Here is a 27958-nt window from a genome sequence, read left to right as displayed (position 1 = left end):
GGCCTTATCACACTGGTGTCCCTGTTTTGGCTCTCCTCACTTTAAGCTCCTTTTGGAGCTCATGATCAGATTCCCGTAATCTCCCAATGTCCAGCATGGGCTCTGTTAAAGGCTTTCCTTCTTTCTGCAACTGAGCCAGAGCAATAGCCCTCAGTAGTGGTGGGTATGGCACATAGCGGACAGGTTCTGGCTCCGGCAGAGGGATAAATTGCTTGAAGTTCTCTTCTTCATGCCGTGGTATAAGACGCCAGTCATGGTACATGACTTTGCTGATCTCCTGCTCTTCAGGCACGGTTTTACCTGGGTGAATGAAGAAGATGACCATCAATATAAGATCATCAAGTCACTCTACCTAAGATAGGCTCTGCTTATGATCCTGGATGAGAAATACGCTATATGGCCAAAGCTACAAGGACCCCACTCCAAATAATTGAGTGAATGTGTTTTAGTGAAGGGTACTGTTCATTCTACAATTCTCTAGCATACAAAGACATTTAGATTTGGATGTCAAGCCTACTACACACGGGCCAAATGTCGAGCGGTATTTTGGCATCTTCCAATTTTTATTGGATATTTGGCCCGATGTGGTAGCCGGTCTGTCAGAAGCCAGACGTTCGGTCGGCTTCTGTCAAAGAGGCATGATTGAAGAAGGTCTGCTGATCAGCTCCTGATCAGTGCTCTCAGCCAATGGCTGACAGTGTTGACCGAAGTGTTCTGTCCGGGATGGGGGGCATCCCTGTCAGAACCCAATAGCACAGCAGGGGAGCTCGCTGTACCAATATCGGATCATTAGTATACTATGACATACAAAGCCATCCACAACACTGCCCCAATTTACATATCTGATCTTATCTCTATCACCCAAACCGTACTCTTTGCTCCTCGCAAGACCTCCTACTCTCTAGCTCCCTTATCTCCTCCTCCCATGCTCATCTCCAAGACTTCTCCAAGGCATCACCCATTCTCTGGAACTCCCTACCCAAATCTATCAGACTATCACCTACTCTACTTACCTTTAGGCGATCATTAAAATCTCTCTCTTCAGGGAAGCCTATCCCGCCCTCTGCTAATACTGGAATCCTCTATGCTTCCAACCACTCCATCCCCCACAGTTTTACCTATTGTACCACTCACCCCTCCCTCCTAGATTGTAAGCTCCAAGGATCAGGGCCCTCAATTCCCTCTTGTATTGAACTGTATTGTTACTGTATTGTCTCCCACTATAATGTAAAGCGCTGAGCAAACCATTGGCGCTATAAAAATCCTATATAACAGTAATAATTAGTACAGTGGCTCCTCCTGAGCTGTCCGTTTTTTTTCTCATTCAGTGTGTACCAGGCTTTAGTGCAAATAAAAAAAGTATCATGGACAATACTCGATTGTTCCTAAAGACATTCAGACAATTACAATCTGGTGGCAATTGTTCAATACGAATACCCTTAATTAACCTGAGATGTCCAACAAACTCATATGGGTTTGATGGTCAATAAATGTCCGCAAATCGTTAACCATATAGTGTACTTCACTCTCTTTCTTAACTACCTGCCGACCGCAGATAGCCGAATGACGGCTTCACTGCGGCCGGCCAGTTCTGAGTGGACGTCATATGACGTCCCCCCAGAACGCGCTCTCCTGCGCGCCCCAGGGGGCGCGCACCCGGCGATCTCCGTGATCGCTGTGTCCTACAGACACAGCTGATCACGTGATGTGGTAAAAGGCCAATCACAGCGCCTTTTACCACCTGATCAGCGGTGTCCAATGACACGCTGATCAGAGGGAAATGCAAGTGCCGGTTCTCGGCTGCACTTTCCTCACGCTGTCAGATCGTGAGGAAAGTACTGCCGAGAACCTGCAGTTGTCAGAGCGGGGATCGGCACCGATCATCAGGGCACTGATGATCAGTGCCCTGATGATCGGTGCCCAGCAGTGCCACCCGCAAGTTCCGCCCACCTGTGCCCAGCAGTGCGCCCACTAGCTCCGCCCACCTGTGCCCAGCAGATCACCCACCTGTGCCCAGCAGTGCATCCACCTGTGCCACTCTGCAGTGCCACCTACCTGTGCCCAGAAGTGCCACCTACATGTGCCCAACAGTGCCACCCACCTGTGCCCACCCACCTGTGCCCACCAGTGCCACCCACCTGTGCCCACCCACCAGTGCTGCCCACCAGTGCCACCCACCAGTGCAGCCCAGCAGTGCTGCCAGTCAGTGCCACCAGTCAGTGCCCAGGGGTTGTGCCAGTCAGTGCTGCCAGTCAGTGCCCAGCAGTGATGCCAGTCAGTGCCGTCTATCAGTACCCATCATCAGTGTCACCTATCAGTGCCACCTATCAGTGCTGCATATTAGTGCCGCCTATCCGTGACACCTCATTAGTGCTGTCTATCAGTGCCGCCTATCCGTGCCACCTCATTAGTACTGCCTATCAGTGCCCTTTAGTGCTGCCTATCAGTGCCCATCAGGGCCGCCTATCAGTGCCCATCAGTGCTGCCTCATTAACGCACATCAGTGAAGGAGAAAAAAATGCCTGTTTGAAAAATGTTATAATAGAAACAAAGAAACTTTTTTTTTTTTCAAATTTTTTGCACTTTTTTATTTATAGCGCAAAAAGTAAAGCGCCCAGTGGCGATTAAATAACACCAAAAGAAAGCTCTATTTGTGAGAAAAAAATTATCAAAATTTCATATGGGTACAATGTTGCATGACCGTGCAATTGTCAATCAAAGTGCGGCAGCGCTGAAAGCTGAAAATTGGCCTGGTAAATAAGGGGGTATAAGTGCCTGGTAGGCAAGTGGTTAAACAGCTTAGTTCATCAATTACTTTTCTACACTGTTTACCAAACAATTCACTGCAAACTCTACAAAGAATTAAAAGGAAACAATAGGGGTTATCTACTTAAACTGGAGGGTGCAAAAGCTGGTGCAGCTCTGCATAGAAACCAATCAGCTTCCAGGTTTTGTCAAAGCTTAATTGAACAAGCTGAAGTTAGAAGCTCATTGGCTACCATGCACAGCTGCACCAGATCCTGAACGCTCCAGTTTTAGTAAATCTATTCCTATGTATATGTGTAAGAATGTATACTAGAATTTGGAAAATTAATATAATGAGTTAGTTTGGCCAATTATTTTTTTTTTTCACATTTCATAACCCCTCATTTGCTGTGGCTTCAGTTTGTGTTGCTTGCCTATGAGTAAAAGGTCGGATGTTGCAATCAAATTTTATGGCATACTCCCTTTCAGATGCTATCATTTGAAGGCTGCACTGGGTTCTAAGCAGTCCTGCCAGAAAGACTTGCTTTTTTTTTTTTCTTCAATAAAGTCATCTGCAGACAACAGGATCTATGAAAACAGAATTATATAACAAAATGCATCCACAAGATTCCTCTACGTTGATATGTTCCCTCAAGACTAGCTGGACGGGATCATCAGAGAGCATGTACGCACGGTTTTAAGCAAACTCCCACACCCCTTCCTTTATAGAAAACAGTATTTTAGATGTCATCCAGACATTTTTACCACCAACCTTAATTATTAAACTAATTGTAAAGGATTGCTTTTTATTTTTTTTTAACCACTTCCTGTCCAGCTGTTGTATATAAACGGCCAGACGGTGGCAGTACAGGGTCGGGTAAACATTTATAAACAGCCTCCCCGCCCCCTGCTTGTGCGCACTCCCTGGGAGCACTGTGATCTAGTGCCCGCTGTGTCCTCCGGACACAGTGGAACACCGATCGTCGTATGGGACCTCTGTGCAAGGTACCGATCATGTAATCACTGATTGGCCAATCAGTGATCACATGCAGAGTATTAAGCAAGATGTTACTTCTGACATCATTGCTTACTACGTGTGAAATCTGTGAATGATCACAGAGGTCACATGGTACAAAGCTATTCACAACAGCCTTGTACCATGTGACAAGCTGTGACCAATCACAGCTCACACAGTAGTTCTCAATGGCTACAAGAATGCAGCCAGAGAGAAGGAGCAATGATTGCTTTTATAGCCTTTATGGGTGTAAAAGCAATCAGTGTAAAAAAAAAAAAAAAAAAAAATCTTCATCACCCCCCACAAGTAGTAGTGTCACCATGGTGACACTGTACTGCTAGGGCGACAGTATGTTAAAATAATAATAATAATAATAATAATAAAAAAATAAAATAAAAATGTACAAACAAATGTTTAAAAATTATAATTTTGGTTATAAACTAATTTGGGTTATTTATTTATTTTTTTTACTAAAAAGATAAACGGAATAAATTTTGGCCAAGATTTACGATGAAATATTATTTGCAAACTTTTGTAAGAAAAACACTTTTTTTCAAAATTTTGGGACTTTTTCATTTACATAGCAAAAAAAAATCTCAGTGGTGAATAAATACCACCAAAATAAAGCTTTATCTGTTTAAAAAAAATGCTAAAAAATTCATATGGGTACAGTGATGCATGACCGCGCAATTGTCATTCAAAGTGTGATAGCACTGAAAGCTGAAAATTGGCCTGGACAGGAAGGGGGTAAAAGTGTCCGGACTTGAAGTGGTTAAATAACAAACATGTTATACTTAACTGCTGTGTGCAATGGTTTTGCACAGAGCAGCCCCAATTCTCCTCTCCGTGAGTTCCCCTGCTGGCACTCCTGGCTCTTTGCCCCCACCGAGTGCCCTCATAGCAAGCATGCTTGCTTCCGAGCTGGCTCTGTGTGTCCATAGACGCACAGAGCGCGGCTCCTCCCTGGCTCTGATTGACTGCAGTGGGAACCAATGAGGAGGGAGAGAGCCAAGAGAACGGCTGCTCCTGTGCACACTGCTGGATTGAGATTGGGCTCAGGTGAGTACAAGGGGAAGCTACATGCAGAAGGTTTTTTTTACCTTAATACACATTAACTTTCCCTTAATAATTTCGTTGAACTAAAATATTAACATGGATTTCTATTAAACTTTTTACAGTATGTTTTTGGTCTGTTGCTTTTTTTTTAAATTTGTAATGACATTTAATGTACCAGGACCTACCGCGATATGTTAAATAACCCCAGGCTTGCCCATGGTCCATGTTCTGGAAGACACAAACACAAGTTAAAATATGTAAATTAAGATTAAAGAATGAGCACACTGTTAACAAAACCTAGCTAGTTTCATATATTATTTAGGAAAATCAAGCAAGTTGGCAAACATAACCTTTCAAATTTATCCATCCTCCTTCGGTCACCTTAGGTCTTCAGAGTTCTTCAGTGGTATTCTAGAATCCTGCAGCTATCTTCACTGGAGTACATCAAAGAAAACACCCCTTAAACCTCTTTATGTGTGCGTGCTCTTAGCTGACAGTCTTTCAATAACAACTCTAAATTATAATCTGTCCCTATCATAAGTATACACTGGAGGTTTAACTAAAGTTCTGCAAGATGTAGCTGGTACATCTATCATGAAATCAACAGCTCTCAGTTTGTGCTATCTAAACATACACTATATTGCCAAAAGTATTGGGACACCTGCCTTTACACACACATGAACTTTAATAGCATCTCAGTCTTAGTCCGTAGGGTTCAATATTGAGTTGGCCCCGCCCTTTGCAGCTATAACAGCTTCAACTCTTCTGGGAAGGCCGTCCACAAGGTTTAGGAGGGTGTCTATGGGAAGGTTTGATCATTCTTCCAGAAGCACATTTGTCAGGTCAGGCACGAATGTTGGATGAGAAGGCCTGGCTCACAGTCTCCGCTCTAGTTCATCCCAAAGGTGTTCTATGGGGTTGAGGTCAGGACTCTGTGCAGGCCAGTCAAGTTCCTCCACCCCAAACTCAATCATCCATGTCTTTATGGACCTTCTTTTGTGCACTGGTGCACAATCATGTTGGAACAAGAAGGGAACATACCCAAACTGTTCCCACAAAGTTGGGAGCATGAAATTGTCCAAAATATCTTGGTATGCTGATGCCTTAAGAGTTCCCTTCACTGGAACTAAGGAGCCAAGCCCAACCCCTGAAAAACAACCCCACACCGTAATCCCCCCTCCACAAAACTTTACACTTGGCACAATGCAGTCAGGCAAGTACCGTTTTACTGGCAACCGCCAAACCCAGACACGTCCACTGGATTACCAGACAGAGAAACATCTCCACTGCTCTAGAGTCCAGTGGTGGCATGCTTTACACTACTGCATTCAATGCTTTGGATTGTACTTGGTGATGTAATGCCCGGATGCAGCTGCTTGGCCATGGAAACCCATTCCATGAAGCTCTCTACACACTGTTGTTGTGCTAATCTAAAGGCCACACAAAGTATGGAGGCCTTTAGCTACTTACTCTGCAGACAGTTGGCGACATCTGTACACTGTGCGATTCAGCATTCGCTGACCCCACTCTGTCATTTTACGTGGCCTACCACTTTGTGGCTGAGTTGCTGTTCTTCCCAGTTTGTTATAATACCACTAACAGTTGACCATGGAATATTTCGTAGTAAGGAAATGTCACGGATGGACTTACTGCACAGGTGGCAACCTATCACAGGACCACACTTCAATACACTGAGCTCCTGAGAGTGACCCATTCTTTCACAAATGTTTGTAGAAGGAGTCTGCATGCCTAGGTGATGATTTTATACACCTGTGGCCATGAAAATGATTGGAACCCCTGAATCCAATGATTTAGAGGGGTGTCCCAATACTTTTGGCAATATAGTGTATATACTGGAGCAGGGTGGATAAAAATCAATGATTTTTTAAAAAAAAATCTGATTTGTTTTTATTTAAATCTGATTTTTTTTATTTAAAATCGGATTTTTTTGAATAAAATGCTTTTTGAGAAAAATATATTACCATCCAAAGGTTATTCCATCATGAAATAAAGATTAGTTTTTTAATTATGTAGAATAAGGCTGTATATGTTTAATTTTTTTTGGTAAATAAATTCCATTACTACATTCACAATGTCATGCTCTTCCAGAGGTTTTTGTAAGATTATTGGGCAGTTTCTCTGCCTACAAGATATTATCACAGATGCTTGGTTTACTTTTGCAGTTCTCAAAACTGAATTTTACTCAGCGGAGATCACATGCCTCTTCTTCACAGCAAAAATGTTATAACATGAACAGAGTTAAGAAAAAGACCTTAATCCTAACTTCTACAAACCTATGAATACAGAATCAACCCCTTCACTGCTAAGTTTCAAGAAGTTCAGTGAATAGAATAGAAACAATATTTTTCTGATTGTTTGGAGTGGAATAGATCTGCACAAGAAGAAAGTGAAACTAAGTGTGAGGAGGAAGGGGCTGACAGTCTAAGTTTCTTAAAATATATATATTTTGTTTAGCCAAATTAGTTACCAAACATGGATGTTTGTTTAAGGAAATCACATATGCTGGAATGTTATTGTTTCAGTTGAATAAATCTATTTAAATTGTTATTATTAAGGTAATGATTATTTTTCTCCTTCCTAAGTACAACAGAAAAGTTGTCCAAATATGAATGATTAACCTATTAAACTGGGGATAAAAAAACTAATATGAAAAGTTGTTATTCTAAAAATCTTCATCTACTTGCATATTAAAGATATACCAGCAAGAATCAGTCTTTATGTAGAAAACTAGGATTTAAATCAAGCCTTACTGACTAGTGATTTAAATTGTGATTTAACTCAGTTTGATTTAAATCAAATCCACCCTGTACTGGAGTATTTGTTACATCTGAACCTATGTCACCATACAATAAATAATTTACTATAAGAATAGTGATATGTAGAACTGTAGGGAAAATTATGGCAATAGATCTAGGAAGGTTCTATGTATTATTAAAAGAGCAACCTCAATGACCCTTTACCATCCCTGTGTTCTATTTTTGTTCCCCTCCTATCTTGTTAGCAGGGTTACCTTCAAAATACATACTTACACATCCAGCTGATATAGTGTTGTCCTGGGTCAAACCACCGATCCACTGCAGCATTCCAGGTCTTGCTCCACCATCTCATTTACTTACAACATCAGGGGGGAACTATCTATTTTGGGTTCTTGTAGCTGGCCTCATGATGGCATGCATGTTTCACTTCATCAGGGGGCTGGCTGCAAGAACCAGAGCCTCAGCAAGCCCCCTGATGATGTGGCATTGTAAAGTACCCCAAGGCCTCCCTCCCTTGATGCACCAGGAGGGAAAAAAAAAATGAAATGAGGTTCCCATGGCATCACCACAGCCCCATATTACACATGACCCCACCTTGGCTTCTAGCCCACAAAAATGAACACAACATGCAGAAGACGTAAGAGGCAGGCAAGCAAGTGTGCTGTCTTCTCTACCATGTCCATGTGTGCAGTATCCTTAAGGGCTGATTCACACTAGAATGCTGCGCGGGTTTCGTGCACCGCATTCTGAATGCGCTGCCCTTGCGACCTGCAGTGGGTGTCAGTGCAATATTACTGACACAGTAAACACAGTGCATTGGCCCACACCACATTGCATGGTACAAAAGTATGAAGTGTGAATCAGTCCTTAGAGTCTGATGAGCTTAAATACCATGGTGTGTATTCTGGCTAAGATTGTCAGCGCCACTTTCTACCCTCTCAATTTTGCAGGACGGCGGTCATGATCTTCTGAACTCTCCCTCACCTCAGCTCTGTAATCCACTTTGACCTTAGTAATATTCCAGTAGCAAGGCTCATCGAATTGCTCCAGCCAGGACTTCTTGGTCACCTCTATGTTCTTACATGCAGGGTTTACAAACAAATGGGGCACATTGAGAACTGGCTATATATATATATATATATATATATATATATATATATATATAGTCTTTTGGCGCAAGCTACCATTTCAGATTAGTGTTTGGCAGCTTTTTTGGAGGACCAGAAGAGGGTATCTGCAAGGTTAGGCCTTGTGTTCTTACATGTAGAGTTTACAAGCAAATTTGACTCATTGAGAGTTGGCACTATATAAATTGTCTTTTGGTGCTTGCTAACATTACAGATCAACTTTTTGCATCATTGCAAATCACACATATATGTCTACATTGCGTTGTTGATTGATCTCTTATTGCGCAGGTCTTCTCCAAGATGCAGGGTCAGAAGGTATGCTGGAAGCTCTGAGTTCAGCTGGGTATACTTACTCCTTAGAGCCACACTCTGTGCCATGGAGCATTACCTGGAGAAGAGAGATGCCTGCTGACTGGACATGTGTAGTAAGTTGTGATTGGAACAGACAACACGTTTTTGTATTAGAGCCGCTTATATTTAAAGTGGAAGGATCAGTCAACTCCAAACTGATATTTTAGTTCTTTGTAGGTGCTGCTGAGATAAAATGCCTGTTAGTTCTTTATATCTCCTGGGGATTCTCTTATTGAGATCTTTGTTGAGCATCACAGGTTTTCACAACTGATGTGGCCATTATGAGATGTCCCATTCTCTCTATTGGGTTTTCATATTTATTCTAGACTGCGGAAAACATAGCCAGAGCAAAGGTGGCCAGGAACAGTCATGGATTATAGCAGGAAGATCTCCCTGTAAGAGCAATCAAGATCTAAGAAAGAAACCTGGGGCAGTCTCAGTCTGCCAGACGTCACCTGCAATAAAATATCCATCTGAGAGGGTTAGTCCTATTTGAGGAAATCTGTACTATTATTATTATGCAGGATTTATATAGCGCCAGCAGTTTGCACAAAGGATGACAGTACAGTTACAATACAAATTAATACAGGAGGGATCAGAGGGCCCTGCTCAGTAGAGCTTACAATCTAAGAGGGAGGGTCAATTGATACAAAAAGTAATAACTGCGGGGGATGGGCTGATAGAGAAAAATACATGTACCGTTGCTAGGAGGGGGCAGGATAAGCCTCTCTTAAGAGATGAGGTTTTTAGGGATTGTCTAAAAGTGGACAGGGTAGGAGATAGTCGGACACATTGGGGAAGGGAGTTTCAGAGGATGGGAGTACCTTTGGAAAAGTACTGAAGGCAAGAATAAGAGGAGGTAACAAAGGAGCTGGAGAGCAGGACGTCTTGGGAGGAAGGAAAAGAACTGGAAGACTGGAATTTTGAGACTAGGTTAGTGATGTAGCTGGGGGCTGAGTTGTGGATGGCTTTAGAAGTTGTTGTAAGTACCTTGAATTTAATTAGTTGAGTAAGCGGAAGCCAGTGGAGGTATTGTCAGAGAGGGGTGGAGGACACTGAATGGAAGCCAGTAGAGGGATTGTCAGAGAGGGGTGGAGGACACTGAATGGAAGCCAGTGGAGTGATTGGCAGAGAGGGGTGGAGGACACTGAATGGAAGCCAGTGGAGGGATTGGCAGAGAGGGGTGGAGGACACTGAATGGGGGCCAGTGGAGGGATTGGCAGAGAGCGGTGGAGGACACTGAATGGAAGTCAGTGGAGGGATTGGCAGAGAGGGGTGGAGGACACTGAATGGAAGCCAGTGGAGGGATTGGCAGAGAGGGGTGGAGAACACTGAATGGAAGCCAGTGGAGGGATTGGCAGAGAGGGATGGAGAACACTGAATGGATGCCAGTGGAGGGATTGGCAGAGAGGGGTGGAGGACACTGAATGGAAGCCAGTGGAGGGATTGGCAGAGAGGGGTGGAGGACACTGAATGGAAGCCAGTGGAGGGATTGGCAGAGAGGGGTGGAGGACACTGAATGGAGGCCAGTAGAGGGATTGGCAGAGAGGGGTGGAGGACACTGAATGGAGGCCAGTGGAGGGATTGGCAGAGAGGGGTGGCAGACACTGAACAATTGGTAAGAGCAAATAGGAGCTGTCAGTACTAAAGTCTCTTTTGGAAATTCTAGTTGCTGGACTATTATGCTAACCCAAAGGCTTTCAGTACTTTGAGTCAATAACTCAGATTAGATGAGCCGTTCTGATTTTTCTCTGGGTTCATTAGCTAAATTCTTGCCCTAGGTTGGAAGTAGAGATGAGCGAATCGAACCAGGCGAAGTGGAATTCGTTTCGAATTTCAGGAAAAATTCGATTCGTGCCGAATCCGAATATTAGCCAACTTCGGATGCACGAATCGAATTTTTCCCGATCAGCCGGCAAAAAGTGTCCCTGCAGAGAGCTCCACTATTTCTGACAGTTCTCTGACAGTTCCTTCACATTTACAGCGGTTGAAACATTGTATCTATTTGTTTCCATTTAGGATACAGATGTTTTTATTCGGAAACAAATACAATGTTTCAACCGCTGTAAATGTGAAGGAACTGTCAGAGAACTGTCAGAAATAGCGGAGCTCTCTGCAGATACACTTTTTGCTGTACTGGAATACTTCTTCTTTTCATTCTTCTTTTCATTCTTCTCATTCTTCTTTTCATTCTTCTTTTCATTCTTCTTCTCATTCTTCTTTTCATTCTTCTTCTTTTCATTCTTCTTTTCATTCTTCTCATTCTTCTTTTCATTCTTCTTTTCATTCTTCTTCTTCTTCTTCTTTTCATTCTTCTTCTTTTCATTCTTCTTCTTCTTCTTTTCATTCTTCTCATTCTTCTTTTCATTCTTCTTTTCATTCTTCTTCTTCTTCTTCTTTTCATTCTTCTTCTTCTTCTTTTCATTCTTCTTCTTCTTTTCATTCTTCTTCTTCTTCTTTTCATTCTTCTTCTTCTTCTTTTCATTCTTCTTTTCATTCTTCTTCTTCTTCTTTTCATTCTTCTTCTTCTTCTTTTCATTCTTCTTTTCATTCTTCTTCTTCTTCTTTTCATTCTTCTTCTTCTTCTTTTCATTCTTCTTTTCATTCTTCTTCTTCTTCTTTTCATTCTTCTCATTCTTCTTTTCATTCTTCTTTTCATTCTTCTTCTTCTTCTTTTCATTCTTCTTCTTTTCATTCTTCTTCTTCTTCGTTGTGCCCCGTGACTGCCCAAATGAGTGAAGTGTGCGGTGATTCTAAGATCGACGGCACTCATCTGCATGTCATACTGACTGACAGTATTATTTCTCTTCCCCAGCAGACTCCAAGGGCATTTAAATTAAAGGTACAGTGTTCTGCACTAATATAAAGGCTCTCTGAAGCCTAGAAACCCTTTTAATAAGTTAAATTCGCAGCGAATAAATTCGCATTGAATCAAATTTCTCCCGCAAATTCGGCGAATCAGCCGAATTGAATTTTTGAATAATTCGCTCATCTCTAGTTGGAAGCTCTGAATTTATTGATGCCAAAAATAGCCAAACAACAAACATTTTCAGGGGAAGGTCAGTAATGAAGGCATCCAGGCTGTGTCAGTACTGGTTTCCTTTATGTTATTATGTTAAAAAGAGAATAATACATTCTAATAATTCATATTTTATGAGAAAAGGTTTCCATTGTATTCTTTTTATGGCACCACCTTTGTGCACAAACAGCAAGCCACTGCACACAATGTAATTCTCACACACTGTTTTCTGTAATTCCTTTTACCTATATGCAGAATACATTTTTTAAACCTGAATGCCAAATGCTAAGCATGTATATAATGTCATCATGTAATCTGGTAAGTATTCAGTAAACTATAATCAATGTATCATAAAACTAGCATACAGTGTTAAAGTGGAATTTCACACAAAAGAGGGAGTTCTTTTTTTTTGCCGCCAACTCACCCCCCAACATGTTTGGTCATACGTTGTTACGTTGCGGTCATACTGGGGGGGGGGGGGTCGAGCGGGTATCTAGTTTTGACAGGTATCTGCTCCCACTTCCACTTGGATCGCTTAGGCAATCCGAGTGAAACTTCGCCCAGGCGATCCAAGAGAAACTTCACCCCCACCCCCCTCTTAACCCGCAACATTTTGGGACACATCACAAGTCCCAGAAAGCTGCAAGACCATTCACAAAGTGCAGCTCAACTTGTGCATGCGCAGTAGGTAGCTGGCTGTGAAGCTGTTAGGGCTCACTGCGCACTTCAATTAATAAACATGCTTGCACCGGGCTGCCAAAGACCAGTGAGTAACCAGCCCAGGTGAGGGCGGCACTTGATCCATGGATATCTAAATATCCTTATAATGAAAGTCAGTAGCTACAGTATTTGTAGCTGCTGACTTTTAATTTTTTGGGGGGACTTTGAAAATCCTCTGACTTGATATCAGCCTGCACAGGGGGCACTAAGACTGAGAGAGGTATTCTGAGCTTATCATGGCTAACACTGGGAGCAGCCTCCAAGGGTGGGAATCAGAGGGATGAGATCATCAGTATTGGGCAGGGTGGATAAAAATCAATGCTTTTTTTAAAAAATCTGATTTTTTTATTTAAATCGGATTTTTTTTTAATAAAATGCTTTTTGAGGAAAATATATTACCATCCAAAGGTTATTCCATCATGAAATAAAGATTAGTTTTTTAATTATGTAGAATAAGGCTGTATATGTTTAATTTTTTGGGTATTTATTTATTTATTTATTTATTTATCGAGTTTATATAGCGCCAAAGGGTTTGCTCAGCGCTGTACAATAGAGGGGGGACAATACATGAAACAGTACAGTAACATCAAACAGCACACAAGGGGTAAGAGGGCCCTACTCTTTCGAGCTTACAATCTAGGAGGGAGGGGGTAGAGGTACAGGAGGAAATGGCTGTGGGGGATGGAGTGGAAGGAGGAGGGAAGGGCAGCGGCTGTTAGGTGAGGGTGGGGTAGGCTTCCCTGAAGAGGTGGGTTTTCAGGGAGCGCCTGAAGGTGAGGAGGGAAGGTGACAGTCTGATGGGTTGGGGTAGTGAGTTCCAGAGGATGGGGGAGGACCTGGAGAAGTCTTGCAGTCGTGCGTGGGAGGAGGAGACCAGGGAGCAAGATAGAAGGAGGTCCTGTGAAGAGCGAAGGGTACGGGTAGGGTGGTATCTGGGAATCAGGTCGGTGAGGTAGTTAGGGGCAGTGTTGTGAATGGCTTTATAGGTCAGAGTGAGCAGTTTGAATTTAATGCGTTGGGCAATGGGGAGCCAGTGGAGGGAGAGGCAGAGGGGGGTGGCAGAGGTGGAGCGGCTGGTGAGGTGGATGAGTCTGGCAGCTGAGTTCAGGATGGTCTGAAGCGGGGTGAGTTTGCACTGGGGTAGGCCGGTGAGGAGGGAGTTGCAGTAGTCAAGGCGTGAGATAATCAGGGAGTGAACGAGTAGTTTAGTGGTGTCTGGGGTAAGGAAGGAGCGTATCTTGGAGATGTTCCGGAGGTGGAGCCTGCATGAGTTTGTGAGAGATTTGATATGAGGTTGAAAGGAAAGGTTTGAGTCCAGAATGACGCCAAGGACCTTGGCTTGCGGGGCGGGATTGATGGTGGTGTTGTTGGTAGTGATGGAAAGGATGGGGGGGGGGGCACGGGAAGGGGGAAAGACGAGAAGCTCGGTTTTGGAGAGGTTGAGTTTGAGGAAATGGAGCGACATCCAGTCAGAGATGTCGTTTAGGAGGTGAGTGATGCGGGCGGAGAATGTGGGGGTGAGGTGAGGGGTGGATAGGTAGATTTGAGTATCATCAGCATAGAGGTGGTAGTTGAAGCCGTGGGAGTGTATGAGTTTGCCAAGGGAGGAGGTGTAGATGGAGAAGAGAAGGGGTCCAAGGACAGAGCCCTGGGGGACCCCAACAGAGAGGGGGAGGGAAGAGGAGGTGGCGCCGTTGTAGCAAACGCTGAAGGAGCGTTGGGATAGGTAGGAGGAGAACCAGGAGAGAGCGGTGTCTCTGATGCCAAGGGAAGGGGTAAATAAATTCCATGAATCCATTCACAATGTCTTGCTCTTCCAGAGGTTTTTGTAAGATTATTGGGCAGTTTCTCTGCCTACAAGATATTATCACAGATGCTTGGTTTACTTTTGCAGTTCTCAAAACTGAATTTGACGCAGCGGAGATCACATGCCTCTTCTTCACAGCAAAAATGTTTTAACATGAACAGAGTTAAGAAAAAGACCTTCATCCTAACTTCTACAAACCTATGAATACAGAATCAACCCCTTCACTGCTAAGTTTCAATAAGTTCAGTGAATAGAATAGAAACAATATTTTTCTGATTGTTTGGAGTGGAATAGATCTGCACAAGAAAAAAGTGAAACTAAGTGTGAGGAGGAAGGGGCTGACAGTCTAAGTTTCTTAAAATATATATATTTTGTTTAGCCAAATTAGTAAATAAACATGGATGTTTGTTTAAGCAAATAACATATGCTGGAATGTTATTGTTTCAGTTGAATAAATCTATTTAAATTGTTATTATTAAGGTAATGATTATTTTTCTCCTTCCTAAGTACAACAGAAAAGTTGTCCAAATATGAATGATTAACCTATTAAACTGGGGATAAAAAAACTAATATGAAAAGTTGTTATTCTAAAAATCTTCATCTACTTGCATATTAAAGTTATACCAGCAAGAATTAGTCTTTATGTAGAAAACTCTGATTTAAATCAAGCCTTACTGACTAGTGATTTAAATCGTAATTTAAATCAGTTTGATTTAAATCAAATCCACCCTGGTATTGGGGGATTAAGTAAGAAAATTGTTACTCTACCGGGACCAAAGAAGAGAATTTTTACCAAAACAACAGCAAAATTATACAACAAGAACACAAACAGTAACACTAGCACTGTAATAATAATATGTTATGAGGCAAAAAGAAGTATGTGTGTGTGTGTGTGTGTGGGGGGGGGGGATAAGGAGTGCACATAAGACCTACTACAAATATTTACTCAGAATGGTGATATAATGCCAGCTATTGAGAGCTGCTATCTTGGGGTGTCCTCTCTTCCTCTTAGATTTGGTTCACACCTGCAGATGCAACCAAATGCAGGTGCATTTCCATGTGTGGCATGAATGGCAGCCTGTTCATTTCCATGGACTGCTCTACACACGAGAAACACAGAAATTAAGTTCCGAACTCTTTTCATTCAGCTAACACAAAAATATTTCTGGATTTTCCAATCGCTGTTTTTATATTCCAGGATGGTCTGGATCTATGTAAAGGGAAAGAAGAGCAAATGCTGATTCTGGTGGAGCCTAGAGAATTTCTCAAGAGTGTCTTCTATTACATTCAGGTAAAATTTGGAAAGGTGAAGAACATGCAGATTTATATATATTCTGTATCTGCCACCCCTCTCTGCCAATCCCTCCACTGGCTTCCCATTGCCCAACGGATAAAATTCAAAACATTAACAATAACATATAAAGCCATTTATAACTCTGCCCCAAATTACATCACCAATCTTGTCTCCAAATATCATCCAAACCGTACTCTCCGCTCCTTGCACGACCTTCTACTCTCTAGCTCCCTTGTCTCCTCCTCCCATGCTCATCTCCAGGACTTCTCCAGAGCTTCCCCCATGCTCTGGAACTCTCTACCCCAATTTATCAGAATATCGCCTACTCTGCTCACTTTTAGGTGATCTCTGAAAACCTATCTCTTCAGGAAAGCCTATCCTGCCCTCAGCTAATAATGGAATCTTCTACTCCTCCTACCAGTCCATCCCCCACAGTTACTAACTTTTGAACCACTAGCCCCTCCCTCTTAGATTGTAAGCTCCAAGGAGCAAGGCCCTCCTATCCCTCTTGTATTGTTGCTGTATTGTCTCCCGTTATATTGTAAAACGCTGAGCAAACTGTTGGCGCTATATAAATCCTGTATAATAATATACTAATAATAATATAGGGACCCATGGGGCATATAGCTCAATATCCATGTGCCATATGTACAATAATTGCATTTGCTGAGGTCAATTATAATAGATGTAAAAAAAGGTTTACAGTATGTGTCCTAGATTTTTTATTTTTTTGTGCTTAAAGTGTTACTAAACCCACAACAGTAAAATCAGTCTGTATATGCAGTAAATCATGCTTGTTATACTCACTGTGGAACCTAAGGGGTTAATCCTCTGCACTGTGTAAAAATTATGTTTGATCCAGACTTCTCTGATCCTCCCCTTCTACTGCTGTCCCCAATCCATCTGCTGATAGAACAGAGCCTTGGAGACAAGCTGCACATGCACAGTTTGGTGTGTATTGCTAGAGACCTTTTTTTATTTTCTTGGGAGAGTGCATATATCCAGCACAGGGTCAATAAGCACTGTCCAGACAGAGGTTTAGGGGTCATGCAGCCTCATAAGTCAGTCGGGAGAATGAAAACTCCTCCTACCATCTTTATCCAGTACTCTGCTGGACATTGATAGAAGTCTCAAGACTGCTCTACCCGCTGATAAAATAAAAGGTACTTAGCAGTTTATATTTACTAAAATAATTATATTTCCATGTTCTATGTACTGTGGGAGGCCAGATATAGTTAATGCAGGGTCCAGGGTTTAGTAACACTTTAAAGTGGAGTTCTACTCACTTGTCAAAAAATAACTCATTAGCTACAAAAACTGCTGACTTTTAAAAAACAGCCATTTACCTGTCCCTCGGTCCTGTGGTGTGTCTCCCGCAGCCCGTTTCACCGGCCGTCCTGGATTCCAGGAGGCCAGCAGGCCGTCATGTATTCCAGGAGGCCGGCATCTTCAGTGTGGGCACCCAGCTGTGATAGCTTGCGGCTTCACAGCCGGGTACCCACTGCACATGCGCGAGTAGTGCTGCACTTCCTGAATGGTCCTGTAGTCTTCTGGGACCTGTCACGTGTCCCAAAAGACTACAGAGAGGGAGGGAGGACAACTTCTGTTTCCAATCGCCTAGGCAATCAGACCGGAAATGGGAGCAGGTACCTGTCAAATTTGGGCACCCAAAGGTGCCAGTCCTTAATGGGGAGCGGGGGAGCAGTCCTTAAAGCGGAACTTCACCTTTTGGGAGGAGCTCCGCCTTAAGGCTCAGTTTACATCTGTGCGTTTAACTGCGTTTTTATCAAGTTCCTGTGAGTTATGTGTGGATCAGTTTATTAATTTCAGTGGGCTTCCCTACATGTAGGAATCATGGTAAAGAAGCCCCTGACCCCTGTTAAAAATTATGCCGCATCAAAACGTACCCTGCATTTCAGTATGTGTGAAAACAGACGCATGGGAGTGCCATTAGGAGTTGATAAATACTACTACTACTAATAATAATAATTAATTAATTCAGAAATATTGGCACTGCCACGTGTCTGCCAAAGGACAGCCCTTTTGTTACCATTTAGTAACTTATATAAAGAGAAGTACAGACTCCTGTAGTGTTGGCTCTGAAGAAGAGGTTGTGTCCTCGAAACGCGTTAGCCAGTTGGTCATCCAGGGTTCCATCGTATGGACTCAGATGTTGTTTGGATCATACACCTTGTTCAGTTTGACATACCTGTGTTATTATGTCCATTGTGAGTATGATACCTATTTTTGTTTCTTTAATACATTATTTTAAACGATAATGCACTAGGTCGGTGCGCCCTTTTTCTGTTTCTCCATTTGTATCCAGTGTATTCGGACCACCCCGGTCTGTTGAGGGCAGCAAGCAGTGCATATTCCAGAAAATTCCAGAACATTCTTATTAGGTCTACTGAGTCCTTTCCTAGCGCAGGAGTAAAGTGTTTGTTGTACAGGATGTTTTGCGTCAGGAAAGTGCACAATTTTGTTCACAACCAACAGTAGTGTGAATCTTACCTTAGAGAGACTTGAAGTAGTAAAATGTTGCTAAATGTCTATGTATATTTCAGTTGTTTTCATTTTGGGAGATTATACGTGGAAGTAGTTTAATTACAAAGGAATATGTAAGAAAAGGCATGTACTGTAGATGGATATAGAAAAGATATGAAGTATACAGATAGAACAAAGGGGAAAACAAGGGAGTGATGCGAACTGAACCCACATTTTCTTCCACTCAGGCTTTAGATCACCTGAGCAGCCATTTTTTTTAATAACAACAAAAAGGTACTTTTTTTACTCAAAAGAATGTCATGGTAAAATGTTCCCATATTGATTCATGTGCTTTCTAATTTGTAATGATAGATCCGCTTTCATTGGTATTAAAAGCATGGCATGATCGGGGTGGAGGTTGTGTTTAATCCTTTCACTGGCACTGACGTAAGGGCAGAACTGCTTGCAGTAGGCCATGTCAGTAATCCTTTTTGCAGTTGCATTCCCTTAAGCCAAGGGTCTCCAAACTTCCTAAACAAAGAGCCATTACTGTGCTTCAGACTTTTGGGGAGCCGGATTGTGGCCCTTGGGAGTAGAAAGGTCCTAACATGAGTGGGAAAACGCAATGCCCCATTTTTGGTGTCAGTGGGAGGAATTGTGCTCCATCATTGGTGTCAATTGTTGATGTCATTAAAGGGAGTTGTGTCCCTTCATTGGGATCAGTGATGGGGGGAGGTATGGTTGGTATCAGTGGAAGAAATAGTGCCCTAAGGGCTGGAAAAAACAAGCAAAGGCCTGCATCTGGCCCCCGGGACACAGTTTGGAGACCACTGCCTTAGTCTATAAGCTAATAGCCACTACGCTGATCATGAACTTATGGCAGAGTGGTACCTGAGACTCTCCTAATTCATGAAGGGCCACAATCAGCAGCTGCCGATCATAACCAGTGAAAACATTGCCAAAGTGGTCTGGGTATGTGAGGTGAAAAAATGGACATCGGGCCCAGCAGTGAAAAAGTTAATAACAGCCTTGTAAGATCTAAAGTAGCTGATCCCTCTCCATTCCTGGCTCCTGAAAACGCCATGACTCCGACCTCTGTGTTTGGAATAGATAGGAAGTGTTCTGGAAAGAAGATCACCTTGGCTGTTTTGGGGCTACATGATTATAGAAGGTAAGTTGGATTACAGACTGCAACTTTCATTAAAGAGGACCTTTCACTTTTGAAATAATACCATTAGTCTGATTCAAGTTAAACATTTTTATTTACATTTTTTTGTCCAAAAAACTTTCTGTTCAAAGCTACAGTGTTCAATAGTCAGTCTGATTTTAAGATGCAAGTCTGGTTTACAGATTGAAATTTAAAGCAGAACTCCATGTAAAATTTTACTTTCCCATGCAGTGGGGCTGTGCGCTGCATGGGAAAACTGCTCGTTTTGTCCAGGGGTTTAGTGGAAAAGCTATATATATCCCGTCCTCCGATCCTCCGGAAAACCACGCTCCCCCAAGTCCAGCGGTGGACTGTTCCTGCCATCCTCAGGCTCTGAGACGGTCTGTTGGCATGATGACGTCAGGAACAGTCCATTGACAAGACCGCTAGTATGCGGGGGGGGGGGGGGGAAGCGGCAAGGACCAGTGTTGCGCTCTGAGGATCATCTGATTCGGTAAGTATATTTTCACTCTTATGACCCCTAGACAAAAACGAGCAGATGGCCCGTGCAGTATGGGCACAGCACCACTGAATGGTTCAAAAAACATTTTGCCCCGATTTCTGCTTAAAGGTTAAGTGTTGAAGGTGAGGTTGCACACACATTAATAAAATCAAAAATGTGCATTTATTAAAAGAGAAGTATGGGCTATACAAAGAGAAAATCTTCTACTCACCTAGGTTGATGCAGCATCAATCTGATGCTGCATCTGTCCCCCACCGGCTATCCACTGAGAATTAAGTGATCAGACACTGCTGATCGCTCAGTTCTCCCCTCCACTCTGAGAAGGGAGCAGTGATTGTCAGTGACTGGCTCTCTGCTCTGCCCCTCCAGCACTCACTGGAGTGATAGGCGGGGGTGGGAGTGGCTGGCTCAGGATATCAGTGGATTGCTGAGAAGCTGAGTCAGTTGCCGGTCCAGGATTCTGGGTGGATTCCAACCATGTGGTTAGGATCTTTCGGAGCCTGGACTGGCTCTGTGAGGTCAGAAAATGGATCACAGGAGTGCAGAACAAGCTGCACACCTATGATCCATAGGAGACGATTGGCAATGCTTCTCTTTTAAATATATGCATTCAGTCCTGCAGAGCATTGCAAGTGTAATCAGTGCATAGTGGGTGTAGTTCACAGGCACCTGCATTATTTACCCCAAGTCCTCAGTTTTTTGCTAAAAACCGTGCACTAACAACACCAGACTTCTGGTTCCAAAAGCTAACGTAACAAAGAGGTGGGTTCTCTTTTTATAGTAAGTAAAGTGCAGCACTATAAATAAGTAAATAAATTATAATAATGTCCGTATAAATGAATATTCTTATGGTGACAATCCGTGTGTAGAGTACCCACTATGGCGGTACTTCAGTGCTTGTGCTTTTAAAAGTGGTGTAAGAATACGCACTCACCAGATGCGTAAATAAATTACGCATATAGATCAATGATCGGAGGTCCCCTTTAATGAAGTGGAGTCATTGATTTCCTAGAGCTCACCCCTGAATCAAGATCTACCTTATTACACAGAGGAGGGAGTTCCTGCTACACAGGTTGCTACACCCACTCATCCCTTAAAGGGGACCTCTGGTTTACTGGATCCATATACCACCCAGAAGTGCCTGACATACCACCCATACAGAGGGAGGATATCTCTATACATGGCTTAATCCGCTTCCTTAAAGGGGACCTCTGATGATTGATTTAAATGCGTAATTTCTTTACACATCTGGTGAGTGCGTATTCTTACCCCACTTTTAAAAACACAAGCACTGAAGTACCGCCATAGTGGGCACTCTACACACGGATTGTCACCATAAGAATATTCATTTTATACGGACATTATTATCATTTATTTAATTATTTATAGCGCTGCACTTTACTTACTGTTTTGACTGAAGTTTTATTTGGTTACCTTTAGTGCATAGCTGCTGACGTTGAAAGCACTCACTTTTTTATTTATTTATTTGGGGTTCTCTTTTTATGCTTGAAGACGGAAAACACTGAGATGGTATAAGTGAACTGACTGAGCTTTAATAGTAAATGTTTTTTTGACCACCAGATGTCAAAGACTGTCGCGTAAGATGGAGAGACACTCTCTAGAGCCAAGCCTTTGCTATGATGAACAGCCAGAAAGCCAAGTGACCAGGCGACATATAGATGAGGTTGGTAGCTAATCTACATTTAAATACCAGTCCTCGGTTAAAGACTTCTCCATACATCATCTTCTTTAGTATCATCTTCTAGGATTAGTTTTGGAAACTAAATTTTGAATACAATTTTTTGTTTTAAGCAAGAGCCTAAAATGAATTTTGTTTTGCTACATAGTTCTTTTACTTTGCTGCATTGTGTCCTAAAGGGGGGGGGGGGGACTATGTGGCCCAGTGAGCTTATGCAATACATTTTTGTCTTAAAGTGGAACTAAAGGCACACGTACTTACCTTAGTTCTAGTTCCAACAATCTGACACCCATAAAGTCCCTGCTCGGCGCTGTTCTCTTCTCCCTGGGTTCTTTTGGACCCTGGTTTTTGTTTGTTTTGATTGGCTGATGTGGGATGACATCACTCCCATACATGTGCAGGAGTGCAGTCATCCGGGCACGCTGGGAGTTTGCCAGTTTGTGCAGTTCAGTGTACATTCTACAGAGGACTGCAAATAGGCAGGAAAGTGTAACATTGCATTTTTTTTCTGCAATAAAAAGACTGCCTGTTCACAAATGTTTCTATTTTACATTTAGTTCCACTTTAAGTTTACATGTTCCAGACACCTCAGGTCCCATGCACACTAGACATTTAGCAACGAAGCATGAGATCCCAGCATCTTGATGCGGGCGGAAGGCAAAGGTTGCACCATCCAGCCTCACTGTCGGCAACTTGTAAAACTCTATGAGAGGCTGAAAGCTGCTGCGGCTGGACAGGCCTGGATGTTGCACTGAGTGTTCCTAATGTTTGTGGCAGTATCAGGGGTGGACTGACAACTCATGGGGCCCCCGGGCAATAGGGGATTATGGGGCCCCTGTGTCCTTGTCCAAACTCAAAAAAGCCTATGAAAAAGGTACCAGGGGCATCTCATGGGGCCCCCTACTGACCCCGGGCCCTCGGGCAGTGCCCGAGTTTCCAAATGGTCAGTCCGCCCCTGGGCAGTATGTGGCCAAGGATGAATGCTGGGAGTGCACACTGCATGTATTCTGGGTATTCGTTCCTGGGAACATACTGCCCTAAATGTTAGTACCACTCTGCGCACCATCCAGTCCCATCCATCCGCAGCAGCTTTCAGCCTCTCATAGATTTTTTCAGACTGTCAGCAGTGGGGCTGGATGGTGAACTTTTCATTTGCACCAAAATGCCAGGATTTCAGGCACGGGGGGCTAAACACCCAGTGAGCAATGAGGCTTTTATGTTGAAGCCATAATATATTTTTCAAACTAGCTTCTGGGGAGAATTTACTAAAGATTTGTCACTTTATTTAACCTTCCTGTGTAATTTACAGTAGAAACTGAGTTATTGTCAAAACTTTTTGCAAACTGACTGCCAAGTGGCAAGATCAGCCCTCTTTCTGATCAGTTTCAGAGCTGTAATAAGAATCTCAGACCTTCTCTGCATCAGTGGCCCCGGCTTAGGTGTTTTTTTTTCTTTTGTTTTTTTTTTTACTTTTTGTAGTCATGAATGTAAAATTATTTTGTAAGAAAAGGAGCGACCTTTGCATCTCTTTACAAGATCCTTTTAGATTGGGGCAGCACCTAAATATGGGCGTAACATGGTGCAAAAAGATGGAGTTGCCCTTTAACTCTGATTTTTCTCTAGTTTATTATCACTGTTAGGCATGCTGTCAAATCTAAATTTTAATGTGAAAGCATTATTATGTATATTCTAATAAAGTTTTCTCTGTGATGTCACCTTCTTTGATAACTGTTATCCTCCTCTGTGGAGGTAGGCACTTATCTTTCTACAGCTGTACCATGAGACCGAAGTCTTATTCTTGGATACATGGAGAGAACTGGGGCAACATGTGTGTGCTGTGACCAAGAGTATAGCTCAGCGCCCGTTCCGGTGAGTTCACAAAAAGTGACTGGACAATGTAAATTCCTTGTGAGTGAAAGGTTATACAAGTGACATGAGCAGCCTTATAATCATTGCCCTGCTTTAATGGATTATTATTTAGATTTCTGTTTTTCGGCAAATCAGCATTTTCAGGTGGTATAAAGGAAAAAGAATTTACATTTAAAATGAATTGTCTATTTTGAATCCACTGAATGCCTACTAAATTATTTCCGTTTTAGGTGTACGCCAATAACCAAACTGCAACATCTTGAAATAACATACACTTAGAGCAGAGCTAAACCCTCTTGCCCTTTACAGCCAAGGAAGCTATTTTCTTAGCCTCTGTTTAATCATTTGACCTCTCGAAGGTTTTACCCCCTTCATGACCAGGGAATTTTTTTTATATTCACCACTGTGCTACTTTAACTGGCAATTGCTCAGTCATACAACACTGTACCCAAGTGAAATTTGAGTCTTCTTTTGGTGTTATTTTTTATTATATAAACAAAAAAAAACCCAAAAAAGTTTGGGGAAATAAAACACAATATTTTCTACTTTCTGTTATAAAAAATAAAGAAATGTAAAAAATCTAATTTCTTCATAAATTTAGGCCAAAATGCTGCTACATGTCTTTGGTAAAGGAAAAATCCCACTAAGTGTATAATAATTGGTTTGTTTGAAAGTTATAGCATCTAAAAACTATGGTGTATATATACTGGAATTTACGCAGCTTTAACGCTGTGCTGGTGATCAGTGACTTACAGTTGGACTGTGATAGTGTGGTGGGCAATCTAGTGCTAACAGACCGTCACTGGGAGGTAAATTAAATGACACTGACATCACTAATACAGTGATCAGATATAATACTTTACACTGTCCCTGTACTAATTACACTGGCTTGGAAAGGGTTCACATCAAGGGGCAGTCAAGGGGTTAACTGTGTGCCTAACAAGTGTTGTATGTGTAATATGTGCTGCTTTTACTAAGGCCCCTTTCAGACGGGGTGGACCAGTCAGCGGATCAACTGTCTTCTATGAGCGGTCGAATGGAAAACAACCGCCTGTGTGTTTCCATCCAACTGCCATCCCATCCGATCCGGTGGACAGAAGGGGAATGGATCCCCATCCATCTCTTTTCGACGGATCAAATCGGATTGGATGTCGTTGGGTGTAAACAGACACATGTCCATTTACACCCGCCGCTCCATAGAGGAGAATAGAGGTTTCAATGGGTCCACCTGAAAAACGGGCAGATGGACCCGATCAGAACGTCTATGTGAAAGGGGCCCAAGAGATCTGGCTGTTTTTTTTCCCTGCTTTTCAGGGAGAAGAAACAGACAGATCGCTGTTCTGTGTACAGAGTCCTGTGTGTTTGTAAACACAGGGCTGTGTGCTGTGAATGGATACAGCCAATCAGCAGGTGTCAGCCATAAATCATTGGATGAAACCTGCTGACAAAATTGCACAGTGTCCAGTCTCAGTGGGGGTCAGCAGTGGGCACACGCATGCATGCCCCAAATTTTTCTTTTCTTTGCAGCAAACATTGAGGTCAGATGACCTATAAGTGATGGTGCAGCAAGGTGGACCGTGGTAAACAACGTTCTCTCTCTGTCTGCAGGTTGCACTGGGAGGCTCAGAGCTACTCCTTCTGCACCTCAGCAGGCACCTGGCGAGGGTGGGGACCCAAAGGATCGCTCACTGGCTTACCATTGGCCTGGAAGAGACAGATTCAGCAGTTTAATAGAGTCAGTCCAGCAATGGCTGCAACTATAACAGAGGCCTATCCTTCTCCACAACTCCTTATGCAGGTCAGTGTCTTTGTGTAATGTGTTTTCTGCCCAGGATCCACATGCAATGGGGGAGATTTACTAAAGCTGGTGCAGCTGTGCATAGTAACCAATCAGCTTCAATCTTCAGCTTGTTCAGTTATCCTTTGACAATAAAACCTAGAAGCTGATTGGCTACCATGCACAACTGCACCAGATTCTGTGTGCACCAGTTTTAGCAAATCTCCCCCACTATTTTTCACACTAAAGGGAAAGCTTGAGCATCTGCAGATATTAGACAGAGGAGTGTATAGCCATAGGGATCATTGGTCACTCCTATCAAAACAATGGACCATCTTCTAAGGCAGGGTCTCCAAACTTTCCAAACAAAGGGCCAGTTTAACCTCTTGACACATGCAAATGTGCGGCCTCCCGGTGTCTGGGCCTAGACGCTGAGCGGCCGCACATTTGCGTTCTATTAAAAAAACATATGTGCTGAGAGCACACGCCTGCGCACTCCCAGCACACATGTCCAGTACTCATGGAAAGGTCCCAATCTCCTCTTTCGATCGCGACCTTTCCCGATCATGTGACAGTGTGTCACGGCGGTCACATGACGCTAAACCCTGCCCCGCCTCCCGACTTCTGAAACCCTTAAAGGGCCAGGAGGCGCCGGTGCCAAGGGGTAATGTCCTTTAGACTTTCTGGGGGCTGGATTAGGAGTAAAAAAAGTCCCTGATGTTAGTGGGGAAAAGTCATTGACGCCATCTTTGGTGTCATTGGGAGGAAATTTGCCTCATCATTGGTATCAGTGAGATAAATTCTGTCCCATCTTTGGTGTCATTGGGAGGAATTGTGCCTCATCGTTGGTGTCATTGAGATGAATTGTACCCCATCATTAATGTCATATGGCCCTATTGTTAGTGTCATTGGGAGAAATTGTGTCCCATCCTTGGTGTCATTGGCAGGAATAGTGCCCCATCATTGGTGTCAGTGAGGGTAATTATGCCCCATTGTTGGTATCATTGGATGAAATAGTTCCCCAAGGGCCAGATAAAAGCAAGTAAAGGGCCGCATCTGGTCCCCTGGCCACAGTTTGGAGACCACTGTTCTAAGGCATGCCGTAGAAAAGCACATATCTGAAATTGACTGGAAGTAAGACATTTACTTAGTTACATCAAGCTGATGTACAGTATATATAAAAATAGACCTTGTTTTTTAATTGCTTGTATAAGATGGTTTTGAAATTTTACAATCTTTCCCAAAGCCCCTCTCATCTACTATTCCCCACTGACAGGTAAGCTCAGTGGCCAATAGGGAGGCACAGGAGCCAGGAGAGGGGGAGGGGGTGTCAACCCTCACCATTACTCTTTTAAGGCAATATTTGCATATTCGAGCACCCCAGAATATGGGGATCTCTGGTGGATCTGGAAAATATTAAAAGGAAAGTGCTTCAAGTATTTCTTAGACTTTACCATACTAGTCTGGAAGGTATTAAAAGGTAAGTGCTTCAAGTATTTCTTAGACTTTACCATATTAGTCTGGAAGGTATTAAAAGGTAAGTGCTTCAAGTATTTCTTAGACTTTACCATATTAGTCTGGAAGGTATTAAAAGGTAAGTGCTTCAAGTATTTCTTAGACTTTACCTTACTAGTTTAATAGAAACATACATTGATGCTGTTCTGTAATCATTATTACATCATATTAATGTATTTTTTTCAGTGTCAGCAGTGTAAGCACCATGTTTGGCTTGGTATCAGCCTGCATTCCCCTGTACAGCAGAGCTCAGAAAGGAGGAAGCACAATCAGCCAGGTGTTGCTGCAGTGCAAAAGGAGCATGCTGATAAAAGAGCAGTGATGAAGGGATGAGCGCAGTGTGCTGCTTCTCCTTTCATTGCCCTGACACAGGGTGGGGTGGAAAATAGATCTGTAAGTAAAAATGAATCCACAGCAGAGACAAATCAAGTCCCCTCCCCTTCCAGGCAGGGATGTGCTGTGAGGCAGAGCTGTGTAAATGGTAAGACCGGATGGACAGAAACACAAATCCTTTAGCAGGTAAATAAGCTCACATGTACGCATTTCATCTGTTCCGTATTAATTCTAGTAGTCGGTGTATAAAGCTGATGTTATTCAAAGAAAGTAAATTCTGTATCTTTTCTCTCTATCCAGGCATATGTGGCATGTAATACTGATAAAGAGAGACTATCTCTCCTCAGTAACCTGAGGGTACCACGTGCTGGAGGTGCCACAGACGATATGGAGTATCCAGATGAAGATGTCACACAGTCTAATGACCAAGACCAGACAAGAGAGAGGCGCATTGGTCCTGATTTGTCACGACGCATCTGGCTGTTCATGACCTCAACCAATCCAGAACTGGTATTGGACTTAAATTCCTAGTACATAATCACTGGTGCTTTTGTACTGTTATTTGGCAGTAAAGTATTTATAATAAAAATATGTTTCCAATCATTGCAGTAAGGAAAATGTGCCTGTGTGTTTTAATGACTGGCTCATTCGCACCCTATGGAAAGATCTATAGTCACTTTAGATCAGTGGTTGTCAACGT

The 27958-nt window shown here is 42.8% G+C and overlaps 2 protein-coding genes across 2 annotated transcripts; one reads left to right on the top strand and one right to left on the bottom strand.

Annotated features, from left to right (window-relative positions):
• Positions 1–7: 7 nt before the first annotated feature.
• On the bottom strand, positions 8–8676 carry LOC149461603 (small ribosomal subunit protein mS34-like; the record flags this gene model as incomplete). Its single annotated transcript, XM_089678037.1, has 3 exons — positions 8–300; positions 5002–5044; positions 8578–8676. Coding segments are annotated over 3 exons (435 nt in total), but the record flags the coding sequence as incomplete, so codon positions are not given.
• Positions 8676–27789, top strand: LOC149461602 (structure-specific endonuclease subunit EME2-like). Its single transcript, XM_089678036.1, has 8 exons — positions 8676–8682; positions 9009–9145; positions 15816–15907; positions 19462–19566; positions 21647–21749; positions 23518–23633; positions 25242–25431; positions 27559–27789. The coding sequence occupies exons 1-8, from the start codon at positions 8676–8678 to the stop codon at positions 27787–27789; spliced, it is 981 nt and encodes a 326-aa protein (XP_089534162.1).
• The last annotated feature ends 169 nt before the right edge of the window (positions 27790–27958 follow it).

This window comes from Staurois parvus, unplaced genomic scaffold, assembly GCF_062004578.1.
Source record: "Staurois parvus isolate SC_StPar_1 unplaced genomic scaffold, SC_StPar_1.0 ptg000197l, whole genome shotgun sequence".
NCBI classification, from domain to species: Eukaryota; Metazoa; Chordata; class Amphibia; order Anura; family Ranidae; genus Staurois; species Staurois parvus.
The sequence above is the reverse complement of the archived record's forward strand: the minus strand, read 5'-3'. Positions and strand labels throughout refer to the sequence as shown.